Source organism: Nymphaea colorata, chromosome 12 (assembly GCF_008831285.2).
Source record: "Nymphaea colorata isolate Beijing-Zhang1983 chromosome 12, ASM883128v2, whole genome shotgun sequence".
Classification (NCBI taxonomy): domain Eukaryota; kingdom Viridiplantae; phylum Streptophyta; class Magnoliopsida; order Nymphaeales; family Nymphaeaceae; genus Nymphaea; species Nymphaea colorata.
This window is the reverse complement of record NC_045149.1, coordinates 19,530,249-19,546,382: the sequence shown is the minus strand read 5'-3', so window position 1 is coordinate 19,546,382 and position 16,134 is coordinate 19,530,249. Positions and strand designations below refer to the sequence as shown.

The window sequence follows — 16,134 nt, the reverse complement described above, 5'->3', positions numbered from 1 at the left end:
GGTTTAACCGACCAAAATTCTGAGTCTGAATCCAGGAACGTACATGGATCCGTCTCAAATCCACCAGCCTATATGGATCCAACTCAATTATTTATATGCAAGCTACATGTCTTACTCTTGTCAAACCCGATTGTAGTTCAAAAAATTTATGTATAAATTCTAATTCATGTCAAAATCTGATAATCCTTTAAAATTTCGAAAGATAAATGAACGACTTGGATTTGAGATTCTCATTGATCTCAGATCAGATCCACGAGAAACGAAAGTAGTAGGGTGTCGTGACCAGGGTTGAAGAGATCCAAACTCAAGTTATAGCTTCTTCTGCAAGAGTCCCAACCAAAAGAATCTCTCATCCTGCTTTAAGCAACGTAGAAAGGTAATATGCCCTAATTGTTTAACCACGGCATCTTTTGAAGCAAGACAAAGCATCTTTCGGAAAGTAGGCATGTGCAGTCATGGATCGGGTCAGTTTTGGAAAGTATGGATGCAAAGGAATCGGATCCAGGTCCAAAATTGGACAGCCACACAGATCTAACCATTTCTGATTTTGGATCTGGTTCTCTAAATGTTAAAGTGACCATAATCCTTCCCAGTTTCAGCCCAACCAGTAGGCAGAGGCGAAGACATATATGGGCTAAGTGGGGACCACTAGCAGAGCCAAAAAATTTTTTTGCTAGGGGCACTCATTCAATACCTATAATTTCTCTAGGCATGTACATGTATAACAATCAAATATATCAAAACATTAACATATATATTAAACTAAATTATGTGAGGCTGGTGTAGGCAACTGCCCACATCAGCCACCACCACTGATGTGGACAACTGTTTGTATAGATCTTAAAAAACTTTTTATTTTTATATTAATATTTCAGAGTAATTTTTCTCACTTACATATTGGTACCTCTTAAAAATTTAAAATTAGTGGGTAGTCGAGTTTCGGGTCGGATCAGCTCAAGCAATGTCCATTGACGAAAGAGGACAAAGATGGGGAGCCTGTTTATTAAAATAAAGTGGAGCTTTCTGTATCCATTTTTGAATTTAAAGAAAAAGTTCTACTTACAGTTACATGGGGCCACTGCCTCTCCACACCTGGATTTGTGGAGAAGACAAATGGACTCGGTGCAATTGTAAGCATCCTACCTTCTCTTGGGCATTTATTTGAAAGAGAACACAAAGTGGGGATACTTTTTATATTCAGGCCTAGCCTTTACTTCATATTCCAAGTCCACCACCAAAATTACCAAAATCCTAATTACAGACCTAATAGTTTTAGGTAAATACTCAACAACAAATCTTTCATGCCTCCATGGGTCTGATCTGGATCCAATATAAACTCATATTCATGTGGTTAGGTGGCCTCAGCACGAACCTCGTTTTGCTCTCATGATTTGGTTTTTTCCATTGTTGTCCATGCATAAGGGCCTTCTTTTTCATTTGTTTAAGGGCATTTTTCATATATATAATCAGCTTTGATATTCATGTCATTAGGTTCATTGTATAGACTCAATCTTTAGGGTTTGTTTGACGATACAAACGTATACGTACTGTTTTATGCATTTGTTACAAATATTAAGGTAAATTCATTAAAAAAATACTTGAAATAGATGCATCAAACACTATCTTTGTTCCCATTGTTAAACAATCCCTACAAAGTAGACATTTTATAAGTATTTCATGAGTCTGTTTCAAAAATTGAGTCAAATTCATGAAATGTAAATTCTATAATTTTATGAATCTATCCAAAAAAAATTGTACTACACACATAGATTATCTTTGCTGCTACCAAAAGATTCCTACTAAGTTGTTGTTTGGCGAAAAAAATTAGAAAAGAGAGGGGAATTGTCACAAGCTAACTTTTTTGCGAGCGCTACGGGTTTTTCAGGACTTCAACCAATCTTATGTAAGTAAATTGAGATTATTCTTCTTTCTTACCTTTTTCATAATTTACAAGCTTGATACTTTGAGTTTTTTTGTACTTTACTTTTCAAATTATTTTTTGCACCCCTTTCGATCGCTTTAAAGCCAACAACATAAGGTTCTTGCAGGTGTTCACCCATGACAAGAATTTTGTTTATCTAAAAGGGGTCTCTTCCTTGGAATAGGCAAAAGTGGCATCACTCGAGTGAAATTTATTTGTTTGTTTGTTTCCTTTTCTGTTTTTTTCCATTTGATGTACTTCCTTGGATCGGACGCCTCTATAATTTGTCGTCTTTGTAGCTATTCATCGGCCGCTGCTCTCGCTTCTTCTGCACTCATCCTCTCTCCCCGGCGCTCTTACCAAGTTACCATGTCCGACTTGCACGAAGCCGGCGCAAGAAATCTGTGCTGCAACTACAACTTCGCCGATCATGTACCGTCCACCCCTCCCTCCGCAGCCTATCATGATCACAAGGGTCACGGCGATCGCGACACCTGCATAACACCAACGTCTCCGCGGTACCGGATTCCGCCGACCGCCAGCTGCCCGCCGGCGCCAAAGCGCAAGGCCGGTCTCTCCCGCAAGGGGAGCGGCGAAAGTAAGGCCGTGTTCCGGCGAATTCACCTTGAGTTTGAGTGCAGCCCCGGCCGGAAGCCGAAGAAGAGCAGGTGTAGGAACTGACTTTGAGGTGGCTTTGTTGCTTTTTTAACTGCTCTAGTTATGTAACCCAGTGGCTTCAGCCTTTGCTACTGTTAATGTGGGAGTCGCAACCCAGTTTCCCTGTCTGATGTGAATTCTGTTTCCCCGTTTCCGGCGAATTCACAGTGGGACTGAATTAATTCCAATACTTGTGTGTAACTTTTTCCAATATGTTAATCTCTTGACTTCCTCTTCAGACTCTGCTTCCCATATCTTTCTGAATTATTAGCAGATAATGCAAAAATCTCTCGTACAAAGATGAAGATTCACATACGATCGCCGGTTCCCATGAATTTACTGATTTACATAGCTGGTTGGAATCGAGCAAATCTTGTCATATACAATTCGAGAATTCTTTTTCTTCGCCGGTTGGCTTGAATGCTCTGAAATTACTGTTTCACAGAAACCCATCTGTGGATTGTGGGTGGAAAGATTTTCAGTGCTGTAATTGGTGTCTGTGGGAGGAAATCTTTTTTCGCTTTCCGAAGGATGAAGAGATCGGCGGTGTTGGGAAAATGCATCCCCATGCGCCTACTGAAAAGCTGCCTTCTGATTAATAGTGAAGAAAATGGTGATGCCTCTCTAAGATGGCAGCTCTTCTGGTTGTCAAGAACCGTTAATCCTTTATCTTGACTCAACTATATTCCTGAAAGCAAGATGCCCCTACTGGCCCTTTATCTCTGATGGGGCTCCCGAAGATTATTTATAAAAATCGTTTTTAGTTGGTAGTTACAGTAAATCTCATGGATCGTAACGCTCCACGGCCACCTGTTCTTCTTTCATGTGCCACGCATCTCTTTCTCCCTCTTTTATATATATATATATATATATATATATATATATATATATATATATATATATATATATATAAAGAGAGAGAGCGAGAGAGAGAGATAGACTTGAGTATGTGGAGTAAAAGTAGACTCCCACTGAAGGTGATGATTTGATTCTTTCGACGAAGAATCCTTTTGACCTCTCTTAGCACCTGCTAGATTGTTTAGAATCTTTTAGATGAAAAGACCCATCTTTTATATATATATATATATATATATATATATATATATATGATATTTGTGGAAGAACAAAAAAATCCTTGCATCAAATGGTGTGTTTAATTACATCGTTTAATACATTGCATCGGGCTGCTGCCATTAGAAGGAGCTCAAGATCACTGGAAAATTTCATATCTCTCTCTCTTTATATATATATATATATATATATATATAAAGAGAAAGGTTACTTCTTACTTCCATGTGTGGTGGGATGAAAGTCAACTGAATCCCAATCAAGTTGATGTTATAAATGTATTCCTAGATAGATATACAATTGTCAAATATGTTCAGGACAAACTTTTTGATGAATAATTTGGAAAGATGCACTACCCTCCACTGAAACAAAGAAGGCACAATCAATTCAGAATTGTTATTTAATTCAAAAATTCATACCTAGCTATGTCATTGTCCTATACATCTTCATAGCTCATGAAATATTCAATATGTGGGCGCTCTGGTGTTTTTCAAACATTTGAGGCGTTTTTTTGTAGAAGTATCAATCTTGTGTTTTATTTAATTTTCACCTTCGCGAAAGTGGAAAAAACCGACAGTTGTTAGAGCCATAAAATTTCAGATGAGAGCACTAACCAATTTCTCGCTTATGAGAATAAGTACTTGCAGAGCAGTGACTCAAGTCTAGTGACGGCAACACATGCAGCTTGGACCTAGCCGAACCTAAGTCCAGATTAATCACAATACAAGATTTCAAGTGCTGGCGTGAGCGCCAACACATTAGCTTAACTACTGCTTTGAAAAGCTCTTGTATCTTTGCTAAAATACAAAAGAAACTAGATTACATAGCCTGGTAGCTTAATACTTTAGAGCCATAAAATTTCAGATGAGAGCACTAACCAATTTCTCGCTTATGAGAATAAGTACTTGCAGAGCAGTGACTCAAGTCTAGTGACGGCAACACATGCAGCTTGGACCTAGCCGAACCTAAGTCCAGATTAATCACAATACAAGATTTCAAGTGCTGGCGTGAGCGCCAACACATTAGCTTAACTACTGCTTTGAAAAGCTCTTGTATCTTTGCTAAAATACAAAAGAAACTAGATTACATAGCCTGGTAGCTTAATACTTTCGAGTTTCATGTGCATGTGATACTATTAATAAGCAAGGCACATTACCACTTTTTACCACATGGGCCTTTTAATAATTTTATGAAAAAAAATCAAATTTCACTTTGCCCTTAAGAAGGAAAGGTTTTTTCACGGCATTTTGATCATTTTTAACCCATAACACATTGTCCCTTATTAGAGATCATAACATATAACCTTCCTCACACCATCTCTTGCGGCCGAATTTGTTTTATTTAATGCTTTGTTTTTCAAAGCATTTCTTTTTATTTATTTAGTCTCATTTTTCTTATTAATTGCAACAACACTTTTAAAAAGTTAAAGTATGAATCTTGTTTTGAAAAATATTTTAGGAGTATGAATCTTATTTTGAAAAATATGTTAGAAGTGAATCTTATTTTGAAAAATGTGTTAGGAGTGAAGTGGGCTATCATAAAAACTATAATTTTTGAGCCCGATTTTTAAAGGTGCAAATAGGCTTAAAATTTTGAGGCCATTTCATCATTTATATAAAAATATTTTTTGGGATTTCAATTCTGTCCTTATAGAGGGGTTTTATAGTTCACCACCAAGGAGTGCTTTTGTTATTTCAATTTCTACTGCATAAAAATTTAATTGAGACGAAAAGATGCCCTTTCACCTTACAATTGTTTTTTTAATACACAACATTTTGTGTCACATGTCGTTTAATGATTAAATCATTTAACCGTCGCAAATGAAACGACATAACAAGTAACTTGCTTGAAAAATGAATATTTAGGTCCATGATTTTGGGTATATCAAATGCCCCCCAAGCTTTTTTTTTTCTTTTTTTTTAAAAAAAAGGCAATCATCATATTCCACCAAACTCCCCAATTTCCCCTTTTGCCCCCTCTTTGTTTCATCCGCATCTTTATCCCTCTCTAGAAAACTGTAGCTATACCTCTTTCTCCCTCTAAAAAAAACAAGCTATGGCTCTTTCTTCTCTCTCAAGCCCTATCTATGCCGACTGCAGTGGCTAATGCTAGCTTTCATAGATGAGACAGAGAGTAGGAAACCGTAGCTCATCTGGCTTCTGTCGCTTATAATAAATGGGTAGCTTTCCTCATTTCTATGCTCACTCTTAGTTGCAGTTTCTAGCTAGCTGCAGACCTAGACTTACAGTCGCAAAAGATGGCAAAGATGAACCCTCTTCATGCTAAACTCACGCACACATGTACATGTGCACACAAAGGCTTGGGCGTATCAACCACTTGGCACTCACAAGGGCATGCACCCTCTTCATATGTACTTAATTGTTAGGTCAGTTCAATGTATAAGTCAATGGCTGAGGTGATCTTTTTTCGAAATATGTATGATATACAAAGAATGGAACAGTATATATCAGCCATAATATACTGTTATGAATCACTTTTTATTTGAAAATGAAAACTTACTTTCATTATTTATGAAGAGAGAGAATGTGTGAAAGGTAAGGGGTGGGGGGAACCAACCACCTTTTTAGTCATTTAGTAAATGCAACATTTTATGAGTGTTTAGATTAGTAAATGCTTAGTTATAAAATTTCATGAATCTGCTCCAAACTTTGCGACAGGTTCATGGAACACTCACAAAGTGTTTCATTCCAACTGCCAAAAGACTCATTAAATAACATTCGACCTAACTCTCAACACCATCATAAAAGTACGAGCCCTCCAAAATACCTCACTTCCTAGTAACTATGTATGAAATTATCATTTTCATTCATTCATTCCCATAGCATGATTCCAAAAGAAAAAGGGCATGATTACTACCCCTCCTTTGGGTAGAAGGAAAAAGAGATTGATGCAAGCACTGTAGAATTGGCTAATTTGGCTTAGATGTAAATCCTTTAAAAGTCGCATGGGATGCAAAATGTTATTGAGTTCAACTTAAATGAGCAAGGGCAGAGCCAAGAATGTCGTAGGAGCTAAACTATAGTTTCAAAATTTTAACAAGTGTTGAAATATAAAATTTCAAAATTTTCATATATATTAAATTAATCTTTTTTATATTTACATATAAACTTTTAAAGTTACCCTCCGCCCGAGCCTCTTTTAGTGAATTCAATACATAATCTTAGTTTTGTTCAAAGTAGTATCGATCTAATGTGCTACACTTGAACTTGACTAGTATTTGCCAAGTACTTTGACAGCAAATGAACAAATGCAAGCTGGATGTGCTCTTATGATCTACCGATTGGAATTAAAATGTTTTTTTTTATATGTAATGCCACCAAATATTTAAGTATTCATACCTCATGGCTACTTTTTTCATCACCATTTTGTTCTGATCTCTCTGGTTTCCTCTTCACCGTTTCCGTTCCCCGCCAAAGGAAGAGAAGCTGAGGGCTCACGCCTCTCTCCCTTGATTCCCACCGCCGGCGCCCCTCAGGTATCTCTTTCTCTATCTTTCTCTCCGTCCCTCTATCTCTCTCTGCCGCATCTCTGTCTGTAGGGATCTATCTTTCTCTCTCTCAGTCGAGGAAGGGCCGCCGGCCATCTCCTTCTCTCTGTGGGCGAGGGCCGTTGGTCGGCCTTCTTCTCGTCTCTATTTCTCTGATGAAAACAGGGCTGCTTGCGGGCAGCCCTTGCCCTTCTCTTTTGCTGCAATGTTTGTGCTCCCATCGTCGAATTTCCTGGAATTTTCGAGCTTTCTTTGGTTTTTTTTTTTGGGCGTGAGGTGGTAATCTTTTTTCCGTTTTTTAGGATATTATTGTGGGGCATTTTTTTCAGCCGGTCCTGTGTTTTTCTGGGTCCTGGTTGGCTTCTTTTTTTCTTCTAAGGTTCTTCTCTGGGAGGCATACACTACGGCAAGTTCTACTTCTCTTGCTGAGTTGGGATGGGGTTGGGTGAGTGTTGAATTTGAACTATATGAGATGAATTTTACGAGTATAAAGTGGAGACGAGGGGGTTGCATTGGGTTTGTTGTGACCTTTTTCCTTTTTGAGTTTACTTAAGATGGAATTGAGGTTGAAATTGTAGTTTGTGGTTCTATTCCGTGAACCTATGCAAGAACTTTGGCAGCAGGAGGATAAAGGATTGATCGGGGTGTTTCCTTTTCGAGACGAGGAAGCCGCATATATTAGTTCAGCTCTATAGAGCTTTCCTTTTTTTCTTTTATTTCATTACCTTTTTTTAGTCATCTTAGTTCTTAAGAGTTTCAAAATGAGCAAAAATTCTCAATCTACCTTTGATGAATTTTTGGATGTCTTTCTCCGTGTTTTGTGCTCTATTCATATTGTGAAGCACTTGATTGCCTGTCATGACTGCCGGAGGATTCGGCTATTTCTAAAAAGAAAAAGTTAATACGTTCTGAATCTTATGGATATTGTTTCTTCCAAAGACGACGATTTGATCTCTCATCGCTAATCATGCCAAGTATCTCGTCTGGCTTCACATCTGAACATTTTCAAGGGATCCCTGTATCACCATTCCTTTACTGCTTGCATGATCAAACAATGAAAAAGAACAATCTAGATTTTATAAGTCTACTGCTACATGTAGGCAATCAGCTAAGAAAATCCTACTCTGAACTGTTGAACATTGTCATATCAACCGAACAGTATCTTCACAACTCGAAATTATCATGTCTTCCAGGGCAGCCATATGTTCGATACTGTAAACTAATGAAAGTCTTGACTAGTGGCTTTTATTTTTTCTTCTTCCATCATTATTTAGATGCCATTGTGGAAGGGTTAGACCGTTGTTCCTTGCATATTGTTGGACACATTTTTTTTTTCTCATAGCATATGTGTTGAAAAAAATAATATGAAATTACTCTTTGTTCTGTTTAATGGATATTAGAATGTTCAACAGTTTTGTGAAGTTAGGATAGCTAATTGCTTATGTAACAGTAGACTTATAAAATCTACTTTGTTGCTTTCTTATGGTGGTTTTCAATGGGAATGATGTCTAACAGCTTGGTAACATGCAGATCCACATGTATACACTTCACATGCAACTCATGCAGTCTGGTTAATCGGCGTTTTGATGAGTGATAATTTATGAGTTTAGTTCTAGATCAAGTTATGAACTTATGATGATCTTGCATATTGGTTTATCTATATTTATTATGGGGCTATATTTGTGGCTTTATGGTCCAACATATTTACGGTCCAACATATGGCCAAGACCTCTGATATCATTGGCACATAAATTGCAATGAATGTTAAAAGCTATTAAATTTGTTCATTCTCCACTTGGATGGGCTTAACCATTTCACAACAACTAATTCTAAAAATTTATATTTATTAATTTATTAATTTTTTATATTATATATTCCACTATTTTGATCCTGAAACTCACGCTTCTACACCTCGAAGCTTATGCCTTGCCTCATGATAGTCTCAACACCTCTTTTCGCCTCATGCTTTTAACAATGTTAGATAATTCAAAATTAGATCTTAGAGGATTAAAAGATAAAAAAGCCTAGAGGTCCTTCTCTTTCTTTCTCTCTCCTCCCCTCTGTGGCCAGATTTAGGAGACTGGCATCTGGACGGGTTGATAGCCCACAGTGGTGCAAGTTCGTCCTTCCCCCTCTTCCTTGGTCATTGTCCTTTCTATTGTTCTATGGTTTTTCAGCAATGTTTTTCCTTTCTCTGATTCTGTTAAATGGGTTTCTGGATTGATCCTAATTGATTTCTGTGTGTTGAATCTCGTGTTTAGTTTTGATTAAGCAATAAAGTGTTTTTTTTTTTTTTTCTTCACAAGAATGCTATTGCTTATCTGCAGTGGGGTTTCTGACTAGAATTCTGAGGGTTTCCCTGAGAAGGTTATGGCCAATACTGCGTGCTTTATCATTGTTAGCAGGAATGACATTCCCATCTATGAAGCTGAAGTTGGCTCTGCACAAAAGGTTGGTCTGCAGATGGTTGTTACAGTTCTATTTTTTTTATCTTTGTTTTTATTGGTGGTCAACATTAATCTAAATGTTATATGTGTATGAGGAAATCGTTAATCTCGTTTTTTTTTTTAGATTGGCTTGAAAATTTTAATGCCGAGTGTTTCCTAGCATATTATCTTTGTAGAATAATGGATAACGAAGAAGAGAAGAGAACACACAGATGTCAAGAGGAAAACCCCTCAAAAACAAAGGGGAAAAAACCACAATTGAGGAGGACGAATAGTGCTCACTCACAACCATTCACACCCTCAATAATTTTTCCATTAACTATTAAATTAGGTAAACAACAACTTAAGTGTACGACAATCACCAGCACTTAAGGAATGGACAGGTCGGGTCTGGACGCATGACCCGTCGAGATACATGCTCGTCAACACCCCCTCAAGTTGGGCATACAGGTCAAACATGCCCAACTTGCTTACCTTCTTCTCAAATTGAGTAGAGAACAAGGCTTTTGTCAACACATTTGCAACTTGATCATTAGACTTCATATATGGTAAGACAAGCTCCTTGGAGTCAATTCTCTCACGGATGAAATGCCGATCAATCTCAACATGCTTGCTTTTATCATGTAACACGGGATTGTTAGCAAGGTTTATCGCAAACTTATTGTCATAGACTCACAGTACATCTTCATCCTGTGATAGCAACAACTTCCTGCACTGTGTGTCCTTCCTCTTGGTAGCATGTTTCAGCCTTGAGACATGAAAGGCAGGATGAGTGTTTGAATCGGGTGGCAGCTGAAGTCTTATGCCACCTTTTCCTGCACTCGGATTCAAGTGGAGCTAGGTCTTCAGAGGATCATTGAACTTACATTTAACTGATGCATATCACATTGAATAATAAAATACCAGACTGCTATTATGGAGGACCTTTGGCCTTTGTTACTAGAGCTTTTCATTTACTTATATACGATGTTCTCATGTTCAGTGGAGCAGTAAACTCATTTCATCTTGTGATCATGTAGCAGGAAGAGCCATAGAAGCTTAGTTACTGTTAACACTTCCGCAAAAATTTGCATTTTGTTGTTTGCTTATCTTGCACACCTAATCATGATGTTTATCCACCATCTTTGTTTGTAAGCATTCTAGTTATCTAATGGCAGAAAGAAGAATCTGCACAGCAGCATCAGTTCATCTTGCATGCAGCTCTGGATATTGTTCAAGACCTTGCTTGGACTACAAGTGCCATGTGAGGTTTCCCTCATCATTTTATTCCACCAGCTTTCTGTTCAAAGATATTGTGGATTGCATTGTTGTCATTGAAAGTGATTCACATATTTACTCTAATTTTATCTTTGTTCTCATGACAAGATGATGATAAATTTCAGGTTCCTGAAGGCGGTGGACAGATTCAATGACTTGGCTGTGTCCGTATATGTCACTGCTGGTCATATCCTTCAATCACATACTGACCTCAATCTAGATGCAATGATTCTCTCTCTCTCTCTCTCTCTCACACACACACACACACACACACAACACACACACACACACACACACACACACACACACACACACCCCTGATGCTGACAATCATGCAGATGCCTACAGTTTAAAGCATGTTCTATTCATAGAATATTAGCACATAATAAAGTTCTATGGGTTACTCCGTTCATATGAATGACATTTAATGATCACATTTCGCTTCTAGTTCTGACTTCTAACACAAAGTTTAGGGTCTCTTACCCTAAACACTGTGGTATTGCAACTCAAAGAGAGAATTATGGATAGTGGAACAAGAAACCAAAAGGAACTGAAATCAGCATGGAAAGTTAGGGCTTAGTCAACTCCAATAATACTAAAAAAATCAACACGTCCCCTAAATAGGGTTTTCTAAACAATTTGGATGTTCATATCCAAGATCAAGCCTGATAGGAATATAAGGTTCCAAATCAATATATGAAATGAAAACATATAAAGAGACAAATAAAATGAATATACAGTCTAAATGGATCATTCAAGCGTCAATTTCCTATTGGAGCTTATAATAATATTATAAGTCAACCAGCGCCATAAGTGTGAAGATGTGATAGCTATGAAGGAGAAAAGGACTGTCATAGAAACCCACAATATTCACATGTGTTCCAGTAAGCGTCAGTTACTCAATATTATTTTGCATGTTGAGAATAATGCACTTGTACAATCTAGGTGGCTGGCTTTGTGCACTTATTGGCATTACCAAGCTGTGGATTCAGATATTTGAGAAATTGTTCTGCTTTTCAGGATAATTTTCTATTAAGACTATGAATCAGATTTTGAACTTTGGCAACCAAGTATGAAAGGACATTAAGCAGAGAAAGTAAGAGGCCCTGGGGATTAAGCGATCCAACAAAATTTTCACTTAAAATCTGGTGGTTAGCTGCCATTCTGTTTAAGTTCAACCAGCCAATGTTGGATTATTCTTATATATTTAGGAACTGTTGAAACTTGAAAGTGGGGAAGAGAAATAGGAGTACCAATAATCAATAGAATAAATAAATTTGGCAATTATGAAGCCTAATGATTATCGTTGCATTGTTTGATGAACTTACAAGATAACTCTAGGAACTAAAGCTCAATAGTGACTGCCGTATATTTAATGGATCACATGGCTGTTAGATTTTGTCAACCAAATTGATTTAATCATGTCAGAGAGATCAATATAAAAAGGAACTTCTTGAGAGAATAAGTTTGCATCAATTATCAATCTGGCCATTTCATAAAACTTGCACAATCAACCTAAAACTATATCAATATTGACAAACAAGGGGCTTGAAAGTACTGTAAGAATTATGTCAGAGATGAGTGAATTCCCGGTCAATGTTATATATTCCAAGGATTTAGGTTAAGCCCATATCTGGTCATATCTGTTGTAGATGGTTGAATTGAATGCCTTGGTGTCTTTATGTGTTTCCATGGAGAAGAAGCTTTGGCCGTTCTGTACATGCTATTTGTAGATTGATATACAACCTTAGTGGTATAGACTTATATGGAGGAAAATGTAAACTGTAAGTTTAGAGCAAACAGGATTGGAAACATAATATTTGTGTTTATTCCCAAAATGTAACATCTTGTATAGATTGGTTTCTAAGTTTAGATTGGTTTTATACAATGAGATGTTGGTTTTTAACAAAAGCATATGGAATGAAGATGATTAGAGGATGAGATATATACTTGTAAGTGGTACTGATGATTGAACTTGTCTGTCATCTTCATCAAGCAGCTGTCAGGTTCTTTTTTATTAGATCAGTTGGCTGAATGAAACGTTTTGGCAGATTGTTGAATATGTATTTTGTTTATCTACAAGGGATGCATGTAATTTAAGCTCACTAAGTGAAATGTGATGAAGAATTTTGTCGGGGAGGGGTGTGTGTGTGTGTGTGGTGGGGGCAGCAATTTTCATGCTTAGCTTTCCTGCCTGATGCAGTGTTTAGAGGTTCATGCTCTAAACGAATGCAAAGAACGCAACAAAAGCAAAGAATGAATGAACAAAGAAATTGAAATGAGGGAAATCTCTCATTAGTCATAATCAATAAATGATCACAAAAAAAAAGACACGGCCCTTAAATAGGTTCTCTATCTACACGATGGATTTTGATATCTTAACGGATCCAGGTCCAACGAAAACAAAAATAAAAATAACTAAGAAAAGTAGCTGTGCAAATAAAAGCCTAATTGGATCCAACGGATTCATGAGATACAAGATGCATCAGTGCTGTACTTCGGTTCTTATCTTCTACACCTGATGAGAATGTCTCATAGCATGTTGGAATAGTCAGGCTTGAAGGGATAAACTTCTAGAAGTGTTCTGTTTCTTATTCTCTTGACTTCGATGATGTAATGTGGTGTAAGTCTTGCTGGATATCTGGGAAAATCTTCCTTTTTGAAAAATGAAAAGAAACTGCATATGATACTATGTAGTAAACTGTTGCTGTTCTTGTTGTGTGTGTTCTTGCTTCATATTTTAGAAATTTTATATTGCAGTATTTCCTTGTTTCATGTCGTTTAAGAAATTTGGCTAGTATAATGCTTGCTGATTCTGCGTGCTTTTGCATTATTGAATGATCTTGTTTACTTTTGCCTTTGAAATCCTTTACTCATGTGTTTCAACGTTGGCCTTAATTAATTACACATACTAGACTGATGCTGCTTCATGATTCCCATAATGAAGATGGAATTAAAAGTTTCTTTCAGGAGGTGCATGAGCTATATATTAAGGTAAGATCCTTGCTTCTTGTATCTGCTAAATTGCTAGAATTGGTTCTCGTATTTTTGACACATGATGTAACTGTGATACATTAGCAAAAGGTGTGTGGTAGATTTCATGCTTGTAATGGTACAGTGTGATTAGTATTTATACTTTGAGGATTAGTATTTCTGTAACAGTTATTGATGGTGTCCTGGGCCCCTGCCACCCCTGGGAGGTACAGTGATGCACCAAGCTTTGCCTTCTCCAAATCCCCCCAACACCACCCACCACCACCCCGCACCACCCCCTCCCCCCAAAAAAAAGGAAAAGGTGAAACAAGCATGGACTAAGTATTTACAAAAACATGCTAAAGCTTGAAAAAATTACATTTTCATACCTGCTTAAGAAGAAAATTTTCCAAGATGTGCTTCTTTTAGCTCACACGTTTTTATGATAGTTGAAATAAATTCTCAAGGATATGCCTCTTTTTAGCTCACATGTTTTTATGATAGTTAAACTATAGTTAGACAATATTAACTGATCTAACTGCTGGTAATGCATGTCTTTGCTAGGTGTGGTAATGCATGTCTTTTCTAGCATGTCTTTTTTTTTTTTTTTTCAAAATTGAACTGTGGTTTTGATTTTTTTTTCCAAAATCTAGCTGTGCTTTGTAAAGCTTTTAAAAAATTAGATCCGCTGCTGAACGTCTTTTGAAATTTAAACACTTTGTTCAGAACTTTTCATAAAGTTAAAAAATTTAAAACACGCTTTTCAAAATGTTACAGAAGTTGAAACATTTTTTGAAAGGAAGTTGTACATCTGTGTGAAAGTATATAGTTTTTTGGGTGTTTAATTAAATATTTCAATGTGCTTAAATAATTAAGCTCATATTTACAAGAATTTATACTATACTACAATTGTCTGACCATTGCTCCATGATTCATCTCATTGTCAAACTTTATGGTCCATATGCACGGTTCATTTCCTTCTTCTCCCCTTCAATAGATTGGTCTGACTTTTTGCCCTTTTGTTTTGCAGATTCTTCTTAATCCCTTGTATATACCTGGATCTCGCATAACTTCTTCACACTTTGACACTAAAGTTCGGGCACTTGCGAGGAAATATCTATAGCATGTGCCGTTTTTTTCCCCTTCCGCCCCTTCCAGATTGTTTTGGAAAAGCTTACTGACAAAGAGGCCAAGTGTCCTCTTGAATGTTCTTAGTCATGCCCGATCATTATGCTCGTGTACATCTCCCTTATTTTCATGTATAGGGCATTTCCTTTCACTGTGAGTTAGGAGGGCAGTTCTTTGCTTGTTTTGTCTACAGCATTTTTTGAAATGAAACAAAGTGTAAAGTGTACTTAATGTACTGTCGCCCTTTAATGGTGGTTCCGTTCAAGGATGCTCCCTTCCACTCCAGAAGAGTGCTATCCATCACTATTCACGTGTCACTCACAACACACCTGTTTCTTTTTTTGGGTAAAAGAGATGATCAAATGAGACATTATATAATGGTTTGACTATCTTTCTTGATTTTTGTTGGGTACCAAATGCATATCTTTGCTTCCGACTGTTTGTCAAACTAGCTGCCCTTGCCTATAAACTGCTGTGGTGCACCTGGTTGCCTTTGGGTTTGTTCAAGCTGCAAATAGATAACACTGCGATGATAATCGTACGAGTGACTTTCTGTAAGGCTTGGTAGGAAGTTTTCAATGAGCATTGTCTGATTCAGAGATGATGGAGATTATAAATTCTTCTCATTGGATTTGATTAATTGTTCCCTTCAGACAATCTGCTTTACAATGTCTCCAAAGTTGATATCCACAAACTCAAGGGCATTCACCAGGCAAAGCTGCTGAATGAGACTTGGCCTTTGTGAGCCATTTTTATACCCATTCTCAACGCCCCATCAAGCGATGTCCAAGGATAGGTGAGGAATATCGAGGCTTTGTATAAATGGATGTAGATCGTGACTATGTTAGGTTATCAGAGGCGTTTGATAAATCTTTTCTATTATTCTGTTGAAATGGCAGTTTAAATGAAATTTTGATGTGTTCGACCAATACATAATCTATTAGTTTGTGTTTAAATTTGCAATTGGTTGCTGTTTAAGCTCCATTTTTTTAATCTTTCCCAGGAGCAGTGGCTTCCATGTTGTGTTGATATCATATAATATTGGTGAACTAAGTCGCGTTCTGTTCTAACTAATATTGTTGGCGCAGAATCTTATGTGGGAATGTGTTGAGTATCAGTCAATTTTGGGCCTCAAGTCATTCAATTGTATCACAGGTGATGAACCGAAGCAGCCT

The 16,134-nt window shown here is 37.1% G+C and overlaps 1 protein-coding gene across 1 annotated transcript; it reads left to right on the top strand.

Annotated features, from left to right (window-relative positions):
* Nucleotides 1-7,015: 7,015 nt before the first annotated feature.
* LOC116266381 (uncharacterized) lies at nt 7,016-15,360 on the top strand. The gene is made up of 6 exons (XM_050080714.1): nt 7,016-7,142; nt 9,482-9,605; nt 10,759-10,844; nt 10,984-11,048; nt 13,770-13,852; nt 14,862-15,360. The coding sequence occupies exons 2-6, from the start codon at nt 9,525-9,527 to the stop codon at nt 14,952-14,954; spliced, it is 408 nt and encodes a 135-aa protein (XP_049936671.1). The 5' UTR covers nt 7,016-7,142; nt 9,482-9,524; the 3' UTR covers nt 14,955-15,360.
* The last annotated feature ends 774 nt before the right edge of the window (nt 15,361-16,134 follow it).

Coding starts and splice junctions, on each gene's coding strand:
- LOC116266381 (XM_050080714.1), top strand. CDS start 9,525: ATGGCCAATACTGCGTGCTTTATCATTGTTAGCAGGAATGACATTCCC. Junction 10,845..10,983: donor GCTTGGACTACAAGTGCCAT/GTGAGGTTTCCC, acceptor GATAAATTTCAG/GTTCCTGAAGGCGGTGGACA. Junction 11,049..13,769: donor ATATGTCACTGCTGGTCATA/TCCTTCAATCAC, acceptor TAATTACACATA/CTAGACTGATGCTGCTTCAT.